Source organism: Quercus robur, chromosome 10 (genome assembly GCF_932294415.1).
Source record: "Quercus robur chromosome 10, dhQueRobu3.1, whole genome shotgun sequence".
Classification (NCBI taxonomy): Eukaryota; Viridiplantae; Streptophyta; class Magnoliopsida; order Fagales; family Fagaceae; genus Quercus; species Quercus robur.
This window is the reverse complement of record NC_065543.1, coordinates 35,464,966-35,483,780: the sequence shown is the minus strand read 5'-3', so window position 1 is coordinate 35,483,780 and position 18,815 is coordinate 35,464,966. Positions and strand designations below refer to the sequence as shown.

The window sequence follows — 18,815 nt, the reverse complement described above, 5'->3', positions numbered from 1 at the left end:
ACTGATTATAACAAAGAGGAATCCAATGGTTGCATTGTTTGTTGTTAATTCTCTTTAGTCTTTCTCCTTTTCTTGGAGGTGGTGATGCCCCTTAAGTAGTCTCATTCTTGCTCTCATCTATATTTTTCTTCGATGTCATGGCTTTCCCGAAGTAAGCTACATTTTATGCAAACCATTAAACACCCAAAATTCTAGAGGTGCTTCCACATAAACTATAGATCCATTCAACTTCAAGAACCCACTCGACACATCAATTACACTAACTCTAAAGCCATACCCAAAACCCTAAAGGAATTAACACAAAATCCTAGCATCCAAATCATCAAGAACCCACTTGAATACCAAGAATATCCAAATTCTAAACCAGGCTGCATACAATTGGTATTAGAGCATCAATTCATAATAGTCGAAGGAATTTCACAACTCCCTAAAACCATTGCAACTTGCCAAAACTCCATTGACCATTTAGGGAGAAGCCTTTGCTCGAAATCTGTTGAAGTCCATCAAGATTGAGCTCCTAAGATTCAAGGGAGAAGATCCTTCTTGTTAGGTATACAAGGCAAACCAAATCTATAAATTTTACAACACCCTAGCACACCAAAAGATTCTTATTACCTCCCTACACATTGAGGAAGAAGCCTTAGTATGGTTCAAAGATGCGTAGGAATTAGGCATATTCAATAGCTCAGAGGCTTTCTTAAGGGCTCTACAAATCATGTTTGGATCAACAACTTATGATGATCCATTGGGGGCTCTTATAGGATAAAGATAAACATCAATGATGGGTAGTTAAAAAGCATAATTCAAGTCTCTTTCCAACCGAATTAAGGGGTTCTCAGAGAGTCACAAATTGAACTGCTTCCTAAGTGGCTTAAGGGATCAAATAAGGATTCTGGATAGGATATTGAATCCTCCCTTATTAAACGCTTCCTTCGGCCTCACCTCATGTAAGAAGGTCATCAAGGCACCACAAGATAAGGGCAAGCTTCCCATCAAAGATGTAAAACCAATGAGTGACCCCATCATAGAACAAAATCCTACGATACTCATCCAAAAGATTTCTTTGGTGCAAACGGAAGGATGACTAAAGAAGCGCTTGTGCTACAATTGTGATAAAAAAAAAATGGTATGTTGGTCACAAGTGCAGGTCCTTGAAGCTCTTCTCAATAGAAGGGTGCCAGCCATTCCAAGTGCACAAGCGATAGCCTATGTTCAAGAATTGGATGAAGAAGTAAGTAATGTCTTCCATGATGAGCATGGAAATATTTGGTGTTATGTGACAATTTCCTCACCTTATAGACAAGGTGCCTTAGGGAGGGATAATGTTGTGAGACTAAAGGAAGCTGAAAAAAGTTGAAGGTTGTAACAAGGTGCCTTAATTGCCATGAAGTAGTCTCATTCTTTCTCTCACCTTTATTTATTTTGGAGGTTGTAACTCTCTCAACGTATGCCACATTTCATGCACCATTTAATATCTTAAACCCCAGAATTTCTTCCAAACAAACCCTGGACACATTCCACTTCAAGAATTGACTCGACACATCAATTACCCTAACCCTATAGCAATACCCGAAATCCTAAAGGCCTTAAATACCAAAATCCTAGCATCCAAATTATCAAGAACCCACTTCAATGTCAAGAATATCCAAAACCTAAACTGAGTTCCTTACACCATAATATCTCTTAAACATCTATTGGAATTTATAATTGTTAGTGCATATTTACCATTGCATGAAAGACCATAAGTTTGCATTTGAGACATAAGCAAAAGAAAGATACACATTCTTATAAAGAGAAAGGCACAACAATCGTTCACGAGATAGTTAAGAAAAAATTGCACAAGGAGAGATACTTTTGTTATATATTACATTTCAAAAAGAAAGCAAGCATCATCTGTCATACTTCAAATGTTTATTCTCTTGACGCATCTGAGAGATAATCCTTGTTAGCATATTTTATTTGTAGGCGTCCCATGGTTCGTCAAAGAATTCAAAGTCTGCAAATTGACGCTGCAACCAATTATTTGAGGTGGTCAGAAATATGAAGAATGTACAACTTGACACGATTTGTTTGACTATGCATGCTTAGATTGAGTACATTTATAGGACTATTAATTACACAACATATTTGTAAAATTCCAGAATTGTTTTTTTGGAACTTACCTCCGGGAGAATTCCAGTATTGCGAGAATTGAAAATCAGCAAATAATCATCGTCAACCATGTCTTCCGAAGCCCCTAAATGTTCTCCGGCATGAACGCTTCCTTCTTCAGCCTCAGGTAGCTCCCTTAGCTCAAAAGTGTTCATGTTATGGCTTTGGGTTCCAGATTCTTCTGCAGATTCAAATTTACTCCAAGAACCTAATTGGCTTAAGTTACAATTGCTTGCCACTTCACATAACTTCGATTCATCTACCCGACTCGTCGTCCTTACTCTTGCCCTCTCCCGAGCCCTCTCCCGTGCCCTTTCCCTTGCTTTCTTCCTTGACTCCCTTGCAAGAGGGTGAAATGCACTCTTCTTCTCTTTCGTCGAAGTTTTCTCTTCCAAAACACTGTCCTGCTGATCTCTGTCATGAATTGCCACAGGATCAATGCCAGACACAGTTTGACACTTAGAAGTAGAAGAAGCACTCTTGACACCAACGCCGAAACTATGCTTCTTCTCTATTTCCAGCTTCTTGATTTCATCTTTTGAATTTATGAGTAACCACTCAAGGGTTTTGCTGGCCGTGTCACAGCCTAGCAAATCTTGCAGTTTGAAAAAATCCGGGGCAACTTGAACGGACAATCTCATTCTCCTTTCCCTTGGTCCTCGAGCAGTATTAATCTTGACACGCTGATTTCTCTTTCTTGATCTTTTTCTGGGGATGTGCTTGGCCATGTGTACATTGATGTCGCTGCTGTTGAAATTCATCATGTTACTGTTAACTACAGCTTCAGTTACGGTATTCTCATCTCTCATAATAAAGAAATTCTGGTGAAATAACAGGTCATATATGTGTTGGAAGAAAACGTCGTTATCTTCATAAGAAGGATCAAGGAGAAGGGTTTGTGTTTCTACAACTGGAGTCGATGTCATTGAAAAGAGGCCTCTGCAAAAATGTTTGGTCACAAAACACCAGGAGAAGGATAAAGGTGTTACTTCTTAAAGCACTAGCATTGAAAAATGCTAAAGGCATATTTAAGGCATTTTTGACATTTTAGAGGACAAAACCACTTGCATCAAATAATGCTAAACCACACTATTGCAAAAATTTTTACAATAGTGCTACAGTACAATTCTAAACTTAGAATTGTACTGTAGCACAATGTTAAAAAAAAATATATATATATTTTATTCAGTCCGTTTTTTTCCTCACAGCCCACAATTCTTTTCTCTCTCTTCCTTCTCTTCTCTTTTCTCCATCTCTGCTCTTTCCTCTCTACGAACCCGACCCAAACGCAACCTCTGCTCTCTCTTCCTTCTCTGTTGGGTCCGGTGTTTGGGTTGTGGTTGGGTTGTGGGTCCGGTGTTTGGGTCGTGGTTGGGTTGTGGGTCCGGTGTTTGGCTCGTGGGTGACGGCGTGGGTGTGGTGGGTGTTGTTGATCGTCGAGCTGGGTTTGGTGGGTGGATCGGTTGGGTTGATCGGTGGGTGGATCGGTTTGAAACAGTAGATTTGTTGATCAGTGGGTGGATCATTGGTAGCTCCGGTGATGATATTTTTTGAATGGGTTTGCTCCGATGGATTTCAAATCGGCGGAGCTACCAATGATCACCGGTGGGTTTGTTCATCTCTCATCGTCGATCGGCGAGCTGGGTTTGGTGGGTGGATCGGTTGGGTTGATCGATGGGTGGATCGGTTTGAAATGGTAGATTTGTTAATCGGTGGGTGGATCATTGGTAGCTCCGGTGATGATATTTTTTGAATGGGTTTGCTCCGGTGGGTTTTAAATCGGCGGTGTGGTGGCCGTTGTTGGCTTTGGTTTGATGGTTTGTGTGTGGCTGTGTGTGGGTCACTGTGTTGGTTCTCTGTTTTTTTTTTTTTTTTTTTTTTTTTTTATGGCTATGACCGGTGCTTAAAGGGGTTGTGGGTGGTGGTTAGGTCCGGGGTTTGGGTCGTGTTTGGGTAGTGGTTGGGTTGTGGGTTGATCGGTGGTGGGTTGATGATATTTTTTGAATGGGTTTGCTCCGGTGAGTTTCAAATGGGCTGGGTTTCAAATCGGCGGTGTGGTTTCTGATCGGTGGTGGGTGTGGTGGCTGTTGTTGGCTCTGGTTTGATGGTTTGTGTGTGGCTGTGTGTGGCTCTGTTGATGGGTCTGTGTGGTTCTGTGAGAGGAGCTGGTGCTAGAGGTTGAGTGAGGCTGAGGAAAAAAAAAAGAAACGGTTGGAAAGCCTAGGAAAGTAGAACTGAAAAAAAAAAATTGGTTAAAAAGAAATAATAAAAAAAGATTAAAGAATAATATTTTAATAAGAATAGAGTTTTAGGATGTGGGAGGTATTGTAAAATGGGATGGTATAAGTAATAAAGTGGTTTTTTGGGATGGTATAATATTATAGCATAGCATTTTTCAATGCTAGTGCTCAGGGTTTTGATGTTTTCGAACTTTTTGTTTTATGCTTTTAGCTCATTAATTTGTCTTATTTTTGTTTTGTTTTGTTTTTGTTGCGTATCTAGTATATTTATTGCAACATCTTATGAAGCAATCTCGTTGCAGAAAAACAAAAGTAATTATTAACCATTACTAATTTCATATTATACACTCCACTGAATTGGGATTAGATTAAATATAATAGATTCTACTAATTAAATTCATCATAAAACTCACTTTTCATATGAGAAAAGTTAATATTTATTTATTATACTCCAGAGTATTTTATGATTTTCCCTATTTTTATGTACATGTTTACAGTTACACTGCCAATAAATAGAAATAAATCAGCCTGTAATTTGAGCAGAGGTGGAGACATATTTAGTCTTAAGCTGTTATATTTGATTTGGCTTGTGTAGGTTCATGTTGTGACCTGATTCTTAATAAATAATTAAATAAGGGGAAAATAGGGTTCATGTTGTGACTTGGACTGGTTTATTCACCCCTAGCTCCTTGCAAAAGCATGTCTGATTCCATCAGCTCAGCTTGAACCCTGTTATTTAATATGGCAACAATATTCAATCTGTTTAATTTCTCTCATATCTTTATTCAGAGTAGATTTACTCTAATCATGTAATTGACTCCTTGTATATGCATATGATGTTATCCTAGCTGTTCTAATTTCAATTTAACCTTTTAGATTGTTCTTGTTTGTTAAATTTCACCTTGTCTCCAGTATTGATGGACATGCCTAGCTGCCAATCTTAGATGTTTTAGCAGCCAAGAAGTGCTTTCATAGCAGACAATGCTGCAAGGGACAAGCTGCACAGGATCATTAAATTAAAGAAACAAGGCATCAATGCGGATACTTTGAAAATCAAAATTGAAAAGAAGATGGTTAATCCTTCCGAAGTGAGGCACATGCATATAATAGATGCTAGAATTATAGTGTTAAAGAAGAACATGTCTGGATTTTTATTCAATAAAATTGTGGCTTTACGAAATAGAGGGGAGGCATTGGATTTTTGGAGAAAAGCATGGGATTGGAATAAATGAAAAAATTGATCTTTTGGGGGAAAAAAAAAGATTGATAGAGAAAATTGTGGAATTGAAGCAATCAAATCAAATTTCAAAATTTTGGTTGTGTATGTAATTCCCATTATAAAAATGGGTTATATTGAAATGTATTATCATGTATTATAAAACTGGGTATTCAAAGGATTACTTCTATGTCTTATATACGAAAAGGTTCTCCTTCCCTTCCTTATTTTCTTTTTCTACAATTTGTTTATGGTCCTGGCTCCTGGTTTGTGAAACATGTTCTAAGTATTAGCAAGGTATTCTTACTCCTTTCTTTCTTTTGTCTTCACTTAATTCCTCTTTGGTTGCTGAGAAAATCATGGAAAATGAAAGTGAAAGGGAAAGAAAATGACCTTGTGTATTTGTTAGTATTTTTGTTTGAAAGTGTTGTTTTTCTAATTGTTATGTTTGGTTAGTGAGAAAACTTAGAAAAGGAGAACTGTGTGTGTGAAACTTTGGGTTATTAGTCAAGTAAAACTTCACATTTTTAGGTGGGAGTTTCAAAGGGGTTAGTGAAAATCATAGTTTTACCAATAAACAATACACTCTAACCACTGTTTCTGTGGTTCTTCAAACACCCAATAAGAATGCTTCGTGGGTATTGTAGATAGTTGGTATTAATGTACATGTAACTGGTACTAATCATGGTTTTTGTCTACATGGCTGGTTTTCATGAGCGTTGGTGAAAGAAATAACCTAGCAAATGCTAGTTGTAAGATCAGTCAACTTGTGATTGAAAGTGATTTGCATTTTTAATTGTTATTAGGACACAACTTGTGCCTAGTGTATCAATACACTGGATACGTTAGGATGCAAACATATGTTATTAGAATTATTTTGTAGTTTATATTATATAATTAGTGCTTTAAAAATTGAAAGCCATAATTCAAACTCAGTGTGATTCCTTGGCTATATATGGTAGGATATTTTGTTATGATCCTAGTATCCCACATGAATTTAGTGTAAATTTAACTATATGTTTATAAGCTCTTGTGCACCTTCCTCATGTAAGCTGGTTATAAATACCCCATTACACAAGATTTATTCAAACTAATATTTTATATCTTTAATAACCACTGCAATTAAACACTTCCGTGCACGTAAATCTCCCATATTTTTCTTGTTCTCTATCACTCCATCACAAGTTTTCTACATGGAATGAGAGCACTAGCCTTTGAGCTTTTTTTATTTTTATTTTCCTCTTCTTGTCATTGCTTCTGCATCTTTAGCCGCAACAATCAACCTAATCTCAAAAGAGTCAAAACTACCACATGCTTGCCATCAAAAGGCCCATACCCAAACTAAAACTCACAACACTAAACAAATTCTCACATCCTCTCTCCCCCACTCAAAAACATGTCCTATATATATATATATATATATATATAACTCAAGTCCTCTTCTCTTTCTTTTTTTTTTCTTTTTTTTTCCCCCAAATCATACGGATCCTCGTTTTACATTTTTAAAAATCTCAACTCTTTTTCTTTTGATCCCATTTTGAAGAAATACTTTCACCAAAAAATAAAAATGAAATTTTGTAAAGTTGTTCATTTCTTTAAGGATTCCATGCACAGCTTGAGGGAGTGAAAGTACATAAGCGTGGTGAATTCCTCTCACTTCAATGAACATGATCCAGTCTATAGATGACAACCAAGAGCACGATTGGTTGCGATTCTAAGGGTTTTACATTATTGGGATTGTTAGTGTGATACCACAAATTGTATAAATTGAATTGTTTAAATGTTTGTTGTGCAGGCATGTGCTAAGTTCCACATCAAATCCATGTTTACTATGTGAATCTTGAGTTCATAAGTAATTATGAGGAGCCTTATAACATGACTAGTCTTTTTTGGGTGTAAGTGCTTGGTATAACACCATGGATCCATAGATCTAGCCACTGTCATTTGCAATCCAATGACCTAGTCATCTCTAGAGAGAGAATCACCAATGAGAAAATAAATATATTAAACCCAAATCTGTGTTGATCATTACATGAGAGAGAGAGAGAGAGAAGGGAAAAGAGTTACAGACGGAGAGAGATAGAGAAACGAGAAAATGAATAAAAAAATAGTTTTTTATTTTTTATTTTAATGTAATGATGAACAATGTAAAAAAAAAAAAAAATTTGAAAATTTATTGAGCCCAATGCATGAGCTTTTTGGGTGGATTTAGTTATATTTTTGGCTAAATGTTGTTTTGAAGAGTTTGCTATGAACGCTCTTAGAGCATTAGCATCCAACGTTCTAAAAGGCATTTTTATCTATTTTGCATTTCAATGTAACACCATATGTGTAAAAAACTAAAAAGACCCCACACCCAGTAATGCAACAATGTTAAGATTTTTTCATTTTGCTATGATTACCTCTAAAAATAAATGTTTATTGTAACAACCTTAAACAATATTATTTTATTGCAACCTAATTATTTTAATCTCACCAAACAGTCTCTCTCTCTCCACTATAGCAATCTCTCTTTTCTGTCTCTCTGCTCAGAATAAAAATAAAAATAAGAATAATATTAATATTTAAATAGAGTATAGGATAGTGGATGTGTTATTAGAGCAACCACATCAGTTTGCCAAATTTTTCCAACTATTTTACACTAACAACTTACCTTCTCTATCTTACAAAACATCCATATTAGAATATCTATCATACTTTATACGCTCTCACTTATTTAAATAATATTTTTATTATTTTATTAATAAATATCTCTTCATTAATATATATATATATTTTTTCCACCCCCAAGTCCCGACCGTATCTCTCTCTCTCAATTGTCCTTTGCCTCTACTTCTCCCTAAACTCTCTTCCTCTCTCAAATCTCAAACCCAGATCGGCGGCAGTCGGCGGCAGTCGGCAGAATCTAGTGGCGACAGATCAACAGCAACCTGGTAGCGGCAAATCGGCAGCAACTTGGTGGCAGCAGATCGGTGGCAGATCAATGGCAAATCCAACGGGTTTTCTGGTTGGTTTTTCATGTGAATTTTTCTTATGGGTTTTCCATTGGATTTAGTTTTTATTGGTTTTGGTTTGGGTTTGGGATGAGTTTTTCTTCAAGTTTGGGTTGATTATGGTTGGCGATGCTGGGTTGCGGTGGTGGTGTTTGGCGGTGTTGAGTTGTGGTGATGTGGGTGGTGGTGCTGGGTCTGTGTGGTTGGCGCTTAAGGGTTTTCACTGTGTGGTTGGCGCTGGTGCTGAGTTGTGGTGATTGAGTTGAAGAGAGAGAGAGTCAGGGGAAAGAGAGAAATAATGTTAAAATAATGTATAGGAGACCACAGTAATGATGTATATGCATAATTTTAGTAACCGTGTATTTGCACAATTTTACACCTACATCAATTTTTTTTTTTTTATCAAAATGTGTAAAATCACTTACTATATATATTACCATACATCTTTTAGGCACGTTAGCTTGTAATAAATTTATCTTGTAACCCCCTTGGCATTACTATATATATTTAGACTTAGTGCCCATTTGTTTCCACATTTTGAGCCCAAAAAAGGCTTTTTGAAAAAAGCCATATCTAAAATTGCGTTTGGTTAAGCCCAAAAACGCGTACTAAATGCAGAAATTTTATGGACCTCTAAGGGTCCATAAATAAAAACGTGCACTGTGCATTTTGATGGGTTACCGTTACTAAAGATAAAATTACGGAAATACCCATGAATTTATTCAGTTCTCTCAACTCCTAACCTCACGCCCCTCATCTCATCTCTCTGCTACAGAACAAACACTACAAACACAACAATCTTTCTCTCAAACATTTCTAAACTCAAGCATAATCAGATTACTAGAATACAAACTCAAAAACACAGTTTTAAAATTAATCAAATTATAACAAAAAAAAAAAAAAAAAAAAAAGACAAAGGACAGAAGCCAGCTGACCCATCTAGACTGGGTTGGGGACGAAGATGAGCAACAGCACGAAGATGAGAGCTCCCTGGAATGTTCTTGAATGAGGGAGAAAAGGAAAATTTTCTTATCACTAAGAGAGTTTTGGAATCAAGTAAATAAATAAATAAATAAAGAAAAAAAAAAAAAAAAAGAGAGAGAGGGAGCTGGAGAAAGAAAGAGCTCCTGGAACGTTATGATGAATGAGAGAGAATGAGGGAGAAAAGGAGAGTAAAAGAGGGGTAGAGATAGTGGACAATGTGTGGAGGAGAAAAAAAAATAAAACGTATGGTTGAAACTGAAATGAAAAAAGGAAAAATAATATAAAAAATAAAAAATTCTAATTGAGAAATGCTACTGTAATATTTTCACAATAAATTTTAAGTAACAAATTGTTATTAGTTAATATTGGTTAGTAAAAAAATAATTTCAGTTGTGGGTTCAAATTAGAACTAGTAACAACTTTCCACATAAATTTTGTTGTAAAAATATTGTGAAAAATGTTGTGAACGTAACACTTCTCGTAATAAATTTTACACAGTAATTTGTTATTGGTTCTCATTTGAACCTACTAATAACATTATTATTTTTCTTATCTACCATTAACAACTTGTCATATAGACTTTATTGTGAAATTTTTGTAAAAATGTTGTGTTCATAACTTGCATTAAGAGAGATAATTAAAACAAAAAATTCACTTATATATATATATCTTGTCATTTTTGGTAATTTATAACTTAAACCTCCACTTTTATAAGTTCTAGCCAAACACTCAGTTTTTTCAAAAAGCACTTTTTAATAATTTTTACTAAACACTCAACTTTTTAAAAATGCACTTTTTCATTATGCAATTTTTGAAAACTCCACTTTTTCATGATGCACTTTTACAAAAAGCTGAACCAAACTCACCCTTAGTATTTTGGGTGCAGAATAGCATAATAAATGTAACCGCATCAGTTTTGGGTGGTGGGAATGCTTATATCACAGCTGAAGCTCGAAGGAGCGACAAAGAAACCAATGGTTTTGTGTTCAAATATTGTTCAATAATAGGAACTGGCCCTGCATTTTTAGGGAGAGCATATAGAGAATATTTGAGAGTTGTGTTTTACAAATCAGTATTTTCTGGTATTATAAACCCACGAGGTTGGTATGAATGGAACCACCACGGGAAAGAGTAAGATCGAAATCCTTTTCATTCTACATTCATCTTTTTGTTAATGATGTGGGTACAAATTTGAACTAGGGAGTCCTAATATTTTTTTGATATAAGACAATTATTTTGAGCCTTGAAAATCATATCTCAAGCAACGTTTTAGTCCTTATGTTTTCTGTTAAAATTATAATTAAATGATTAAATTCATAATTTTATTAACCGCTCAAGATTTTGAGACAATCGAGTTTATCATTTATCATTTTTTGTTGCGCAGGAAAATGATCACATGTGCAGAGATAGAATGCACAGGACCAGGGGCAGACATATCAAAGCGTGTGAAATGGGTGAAGAATTTATCAGAAAAAGAAGTGCGACGACTTGTCAGTGTACAACGATTCATAAACCAAGGAATGTGGTTGCAAGAACAGCTTATCCACTTATAATCTCAGTTTCCCATATGTTATTGCCATGTTCTTTTGGTCATTCTTTATCAAGTGTCGCATTATTATTTTTTATTTTTGTTTTATATTTTTAGTTTTTCAAATATTTTGTCATTTTTTATGGGTGAGTTTGGTTCAGTATTTTGAAATTGGGTTTTTTGAAAAAATAGGGTTTTCAAAAAGTGCGGTATGAAATTGGGCTTTTTTGAAAAAATTGAGTGTTTGGTAAAATTGTTAAAAAATGTTTTTTGAAAAAACTGAGTATTTGACTATCACTTATAAAAGTAGTGGTTTGAGTTATAAATTACCAAAAAGAACAATGTACATATAAGAGAGTTTATTTCATTTTTAAATCAACTACTTCATAATACTTACTCAAAAAAAAACTATTTAATAATAATAATAAATATATTATTGTCATAATTATTCGTTATTACTATTACTATTATTGGCATTATTTTAATAATGTTATTTTTTTAGCATCAATTATTTGTTATTCTAAAAATTTTGAACCAAGTATGTTATCTGTCTTACTTTAATAATGTTATCTATTTTTAATTATATCAATATCACTATTTTAATAATGTTTTTGTCTTATTGAATATGGTGTTATTTGTTCTGACATGATGATCAGAAGGGATTTCAAAGGGTAAAGTTGGGTTTTTAATAAAACAAGTAGGCAATTTGGTAATTGAACCAACAATTCCTGAAAATTGAAATAGTTTTTTTTTGCAAAAACTGGTTGAAAGTCCTTTGACTTTTTGGGGGGTTTTGTACTTTTTGAAAAAACAACTATCTTACTAAAGCAACTTTTTAATACCTCCAAACCAGGGGCGTAGCCAGGATTTTTCACTTGGGGGGGCCGAATCATGTATTTATAGGTTAGTCATAACTCATAACCAATAACCATATTTTATTATTGAAATATAACTATAACTATGATGATAATGCGAGAAAAGAAATATATAACTATGAGGAAAACAAATTGGTGATATGAGAAAAATATCAAATTTTGTGGAAAAAAAATGATGATTGTGATGATAATGATGAGAAAAATAAATATATTAAATTTGAAGACCAAGAATGAAAAAGAAAAACACACCGATTCGAGCAATGCACATTGCATTTCACAATTGTAAACAATTTGTATTCTTAGAAAAAATAAATAGAAAGGCACCTGGAGGTTAGGGTTTTATTTGGTTTTGGTAAAAGTGTGTGTTTTGTTTGGGTGTACACTTGAGAAATTAACTAAATATTGGAATTTTAAATAGCTAAATGCGGTCATTGCTAGATTTTAAAGGGAAAAAACATAAAAACTAACACTGGACTAACATTTGTGACATTTTTTTAAGGAAAGTCATAAGTTTTCATTATTCAAAAACAAAGCAAAACAACTGTAAAAAATGAGCATGAATTGTGAAGATGATGAACATTTATAGCTAATTGGAACTCTAAAACTAGGGTTCTTCTATCCAATAATTTAGAAAACTCCAATTTTTTTGGCATGTAATGCAAGTAGGTGGACTGCTTGGTTATCTTTTCTTTTAGTATGATATGATTTTAAACTAAGATAATCTTGCCTCTGTAAAAAAATTTTGGAGAGGGCAATCATTACATTTTGTAGGCCCAATTTATTTTTATACAAAATTATAAGGATTTCAAATTTGGGGGGGGGGGGCCAAGGCTATATGTCCCCCCGCCGCTGCTCCAAACCCCTAATATTTTAAACTTTGAAATAAAATGTGTTTTTTTTTCATCTGAAAGTGCAGACAGACAGGCACTATTTCTTGCTCTTCATTTTACTCCCAGGGCCTCCCTCCAAATGAAATTGTGGAAAATTTAAAAAGCAAATTGTGGCAGTCAGTAGCTTATCCTGTATGCGATGGGATAAACATATACAAGGCACGCGGGATAATTATTCAAGGCACGCCTAGTTCATAGAACTTCAACCTCAGATACATCACACTAGTGCCAATGGAAAGGTCCTTATCACCAAAAGTTCCTGTACGATCGAGAAACACAAAAAGCAGTTGACAACCTAACCCTACGTTCAGATAATAGATCACTCAAAACTTCGTCAGACACGTGTAGATATCTGTGTAACTCAATGTACTCTATGCTTTTTACGTTCCAATACACTATTTACTAGTACTTAATGCTTATCACCTTTTATTTTATATTATCCTTTGCTGAAGCTTGAACTTAATGCTCATCACTTTTTACTTTTTAGATTTGACTATTTCAACTTTCAAAGTTTTGTTAATCTCTATCGTTTTACTGTCAAAAAAAAAAAAAGTTGTTAATCTCGTCCTCTGTTGGCTAAGCTTCTTCTGCACAAGCTATGGTCTCAACTTTCCAGTTCCACACCTCTACTCGCTATATTTAGTAATTCCTGTGCTTAATTGCACACTTTTATTGCAAAGGAAAAGCTTGGAGGATTGGCTCAAAAAAGAAGAAGGGAAATTTTGGAGGAAAGTTCCTGAAATAGTAGGCAAAGGTTGCAGACTTCTAAGGTTAGTATAAAACTTTTTTTGTGTACTACTCAAATCCCCTATCTCTCTAGCTGTCCTTCTCTCTCTTCCGGGGTCTTGTTCTAGTCTAGCTCGTTATTACTTTGTGTGTACTAAAACATAATTGACTACCGTTTCGAGTCATGACTACCTCAATTTTTCTCACCATTTCAGAGTGTTTAAGATCATTTTAAGCACAAATTCCGATGAGATGAGAGAACAAAAATGTTCTCGTAGTGGGGGTGTTAGAGGTCAAATGTATTGCGAATCCCGGGTAAGTAGTAATATGGTCAATGCACAATGCTTGTTTAATGCAGTTGTTGGCTCATTTTTTTAGGGTTATGTGCATTGAGTCACTATTTATGCGTGCTTATTTTGAAATATAAATTGTCTTAGTCCACTTTTTATATTTTATATTTTGCTTTGTACTCTGTTAATCATAACCGATCCTAATTTATTTTTGTACCGTTCTACCAAACTGTATAACTTTTCCCTAACTAGCTTGTGTCATTTCAAACTGATGTACGACTAGGCTGTGTTATTTATGGTACCATTAACAATAATTACAAATTTTCCAATAGTTTATAATTTTTCAATAAGTGTTTTGGTATAGTTTATATTCATCGGATTATTTTGCTTAAAAGTAGAGTTTTTTTTTTTTAGTTAAATAGTAAAAATATATGATAGAGTGAAATTTCTGTTATACCACCAAACTAATGAAAATCAGTAAATGATTTTCATTTTTGCTGAGGAATAAGTTGATATTTAAGTTCAATTACTACTATCATTCTAAACTAAATTGCCATATCAATCTCAACATTAGGAAAGCGATAAAACAAATAACAAAAGAATTTGGTAATCAAGTGTGATAGGCCAAAAATGAATTAACCCTTTGTGGTGAATTAATTGATTAATTAGCCAAATTTATTAATTAATCAAATTAACATATAAACGCGTGATAGCACAAACAAATCACCAATTAAACTAAATAGGGGTATTTATTAATTAATCAAATTAATATATAAACGCATGGTAGCACAAACAAATCACTAATTAAACTAAGTAGGGGTGTGTCGATTCGGTAGGGGCCTTTTTTTTCAAATTTATTACCGAACCAATAGAGATCGGTTTTTTTATAATTGGAACTGATGCACACCGCCTAAGGTTGGTTTTCCGACCTATAGCGATGCAGTTTTTTGCGATCAGTTTGGTCGGTTTGAAATATTAAAAAAAAAAACTGTTTTTTTAATAATAAAAAAATTGGGCTTTCAAGCCCAATATCAATATATCAACCTGTTCAAGATTTCAAGTAAATACAAATAGTTTTTTTATTTAGCAAGCCATCTATGCAAAAAATTTGTTCACATAAAATCTGTTCAACATAATAAAAAAAAAAAAAAACTGTTCAACAAATTTGTTCACTTAAAAAAATTTGTTCACCCAAATAGTAATGATCCAAACTATCCAAATTTTTTCATTTCATTCACCATGCAAAAATATTTTGAAATTGCCTCAATAAAAGTTCAACTCCCAAAATACTATCATGTAGCATATAATAATATCATTAGTGTCACTGTGTGTGTCAGTGTCAATAATAATAAGCGTTAATGTATTCACTTAATAGCGTATTACAGAATCATTTGTCACTGTCCACAAATGCCAAAAGAAAGATATACAAATTAAATTAGCATTTAGACAAAAAAAAAATGCTAATTGTTTGTATCCCCAATGATAATCCCACCCATGTATACCTAAATAACTACCATTAGTGAAAAGTCCACTACCAATAACATGTACAAATATAATTAGCATATAGGCAAAAGGATGCTAATTTTTGTAAGTCCTTTATCCAGTAAGTCTACATTATGCATCATTCTAGAACTCCTACAAAATACTAAACAAAACAAAATAAACACGTGTTAATAATAATAAAACATTTATGAACAATAAAATATTTATAATTAACACAAACGAATGATAATAGCAAGTATATTTACATAATACTAACTACTAATTAACTCCAAGCAAAGAGTAGCACATCACTTATCATCATCCAACACAACGGTGCTTGGATCCTCCTTCATAGGCATTGGGCAAACCGATGCAATTTCTACAATCCCATTCAAAATAAAATGACTTGTAAGCATTGAGCAAATAAATAAACAATTGATTTATACAACAAACAAAATGAATATATATATATATTTTTACCAGTGTCAATCTCAAAGTCATCCATATCCTTCACATTATCCATGCACTCTCGAAGCTTTAGTGGTTTTTTTCTCTTTGCATCCTTCAACCAATTTTGGGTACAAATAAGGGCTTCAACTGTATTAGGAGATAGTGAACTACGGAACGAATCCAGAACACGCCTCCCCGTACTAAAAGCAGACTCAGATGCAACTGTAGAGATAGGAATAGCCAACACATCACGGGCAATTTGGGAAAGGACTCGATATCTAGAAGAATTCATTTTCCACCACATCAAAATGTCAAAATCTTCCACATCAGGGTCTTCAGAAGATTCCAACAAATACCTATCCAACTCAAATTTGTTTTCCACACTGTCCTCGTTTGCCAAGTGTTGCTTAAACCTATTATTATAACTTTTAATGCGATCAGACAATGAAGCATTACCAACACTTGGCCTGGAGTCCCTAGACAATGAAGCACCACTACCACTACCACTAGAACTCAAAACTCCATTTTGACTCACTTTCTCCACATACAACCTTTTCAATGCATCCAGAACCTTAGAACGCATCGCATCCCCCTTGTCCTTTCCATACCACTTCCTAAACCAAAACTTTACATACTTCAATCTATACCTTGGGTCAAGAACAACAACAACAAAAAATATCAAATTGATATTATCTATACTTCCCCAATACTTATCATATTTTTTTTTTCATCTCTACCGCCATACTCTTCAAAAGTGGATCCCCATCAACACCACACAATTGTTGCAATTGATCTTCAATGCTAATTAGCTCATGGAAGTATGTATTAGAAGTGACAAACAAAGACCCAGAAAATCTAAGTGTCACCTCATAAAATATGCCAAGAAATTTCACAAAGGTCTTGACATTTTCCCAATCAAGATAGTTAAGAAGACCAATAGGCTTTTTCCCATTCCCATCTGCTTCACAAAAATAAAGTTTATAATGTCTATCCTCCTCTTCCAACCTATCAAATGCTCTCACAAATTTCAAAGCACACTCTAACATGAGATAAGTGGAATTCCACCTTGTTGGCACATCAAGGGACAACAAACATTTGGCTTTGATTTTCTCATTTTCAACACATTCTCGAAACTTCTCAAACCTTGCGGGAGAGGCTTTCACATATCGCAATGCATTTTGAACTTTGGCAATTGATTCATGAATGGACTTCAACTCACTTTGCACTATCAAATTCAAGATATGCGCATAACAACGCATATGCACGAACTCACCACCCAATATACTACTATCTCTTTCTTTTGTTTTCTTCTTCACATAATCAATTGCCACTTCATTAGAACTAGCATTGTCTGTGGTAATTGTAAACAACCGGTCTATACCCCACTTCAACAAACATGACTTAACCGCTCTACCTATGGCGTCCCCTTTGTGATTAGCTATAGGGCAAAAGTTCAAGATTTTCTTTTGGTAAGTCCAATCCCCATCAATGAAGTGTGCGGTGATTACCATGTAGTTTAAGTTTTGTATGGATATCCAAGTATCCGTTGTCACACAAACCCGTTACCCCACAAAAGCCCTTCTCAAAACATCCACCTCACTAGAATAAATCTTCATACAAGCCCTTGCAATGGTAGTGCGATGGGGAATAGGAAACCTAGGCTCAACTATTTCCATAAATTCTTGAAAGCCTTGATGCTCCAAAAATTTAAAAGGCATTCATCAATAACAATCATCCTTGCCAATGCCAACCTTATCCTCTCTTCACTATAAATTGCAACCACTAACACATTTGAACCACTTTCCCCTTCTCTCTTAGCTTGAAAAGACAAAGTTTTTTGCTTATCATCACGAGGAAAATGTCACTTCTTACACACCTTTATGTGTTGCAACATGCCCGAAGTACCATTTTTCTTATCATGACATTTATATTGATTTTTACAATATTTGCATTGAGACCTAGGATTATTGGGATCAAAACCCGCCAACTTAATGAAGTGCTGCCATACTATAGACGGGTCCTTACCACCTTATTTAGGTGATAGTGGGGGAAGTGATGCACCAAGTCTAATTGGTGCTGCAGGTTCAAGTGGGTTAGGGTTAGCACTGCTAGGACTAGGAGGAGGTGGGTTAGGGTCCCCAGGTGCACCAAATCCAGGTGGAGCATCGACATCCATCTAATAAAAAAATTTCCAACCAACAAAAAAACAAAGTTTCACAACAATATCAAAATATAATTAATCAGTCTAGTTACAACAATAACAAACTAAAAAATTAACAATCATTAGTCATTACTCAACAATTCATGTCACTAATATTAACAAGAGATTTATTATATTGTTCACAATATAATATAAAATAAAAGCTAATTATATATAATATAAACTTAAAGCAGTTGTTACTAAGTACTAAAAATTTAAAATCAAAATGCTGAATATAGTGAGTGATTAGTGATTACTTCTCCGTGAATGATTGAAAACGTGAACTCTCTCAATCTCTATCTCCCTCAAAAATTAAAATGCCGAAGAAGAAAAAAAAAGGTTAGTACTTAGTAGACTAACGGTTACTATAAACTAACTAAAGTAACAACTAAGACTAATGACATAGTTATTTTTTATTATATTATTTTTTTGGGGGGCTAACGGGATACTTATTAGACTATATAATATAATAGTCTATCCAGCAGTTTACAATCCACTATTAAAGTCTTATATAAAAATCAGTAAATCACAACCTTAATCAAACAGCAAACCTTAATATTATATATGTAAGCATCTGTGTATTCTGTGTATATATAATATTGTTATTATATATGTAAGCAACTACAATACAAACAGCCAAATGAGCCAACCTTAATAGTTAATATTATATTATTATATATGTAAGCATCCACCTTAATAGTTAATATTATATTATTATATATGTTAATGTAAGCATTTGTCTCTACAGCCAACCTTAATAGTTACTAGTTAATACTTAATATTATATATG

The 18,815-nt window shown here is 34.2% G+C and overlaps 1 protein-coding gene and 2 long non-coding RNA genes across 5 annotated transcripts in view; 2 read left to right on the top strand and 1 right to left on the bottom strand.

Annotated features, from left to right (window-relative positions):
- The window catches only part of LOC126702309 (uncharacterized), a 30,786-nt gene extending 24,963 nt beyond the window's left edge, over positions 1-5,823 (top strand). For both annotated transcript variants that reach the window (XR_007647720.1, XR_007647719.1), the window contains exons 4-5: positions 1,966-3,133; positions 5,304-5,823. This is a non-coding gene — a long non-coding RNA (uncharacterized LOC126702309). The remainder of the gene's footprint in view (positions 1-1,965; positions 3,134-5,303) is intronic.
- LOC126702308 (transcription factor CYCLOIDEA-like) overlaps positions 1,762-18,815 on the bottom strand; it is a 40,558-nt gene continuing 23,504 nt past the window's right edge. Inside the window, exons 2-3 of one of the 2 annotated variants that reach the window (XM_050400977.1) lie at positions 2,163-2,359; positions 1,762-2,009 (exon numbers count right to left, since the gene is read on the bottom strand). In XM_050400977.1, coding sequence (XP_050256934.1) covers positions 1,956-2,009; positions 2,163-2,359 — 251 coding nt within the window. In that variant the 3' untranslated portion in view covers positions 1,762-1,955. The remainder of the gene's footprint in view (positions 2,010-2,162; positions 2,360-18,815) is intronic. The other variant, XM_050400978.1, reaches the window with a different exon arrangement.
- The window catches only part of LOC126702310 (uncharacterized), a 27,858-nt gene continuing 22,419 nt past the window's right edge, over positions 13,377-18,815 (top strand). The window contains exons 1-2 of the long non-coding RNA XR_007647721.1: positions 13,377-13,647; positions 13,819-13,918. This is a non-coding gene — a long non-coding RNA (uncharacterized LOC126702310). The remainder of the gene's footprint in view (positions 13,648-13,818; positions 13,919-18,815) is intronic.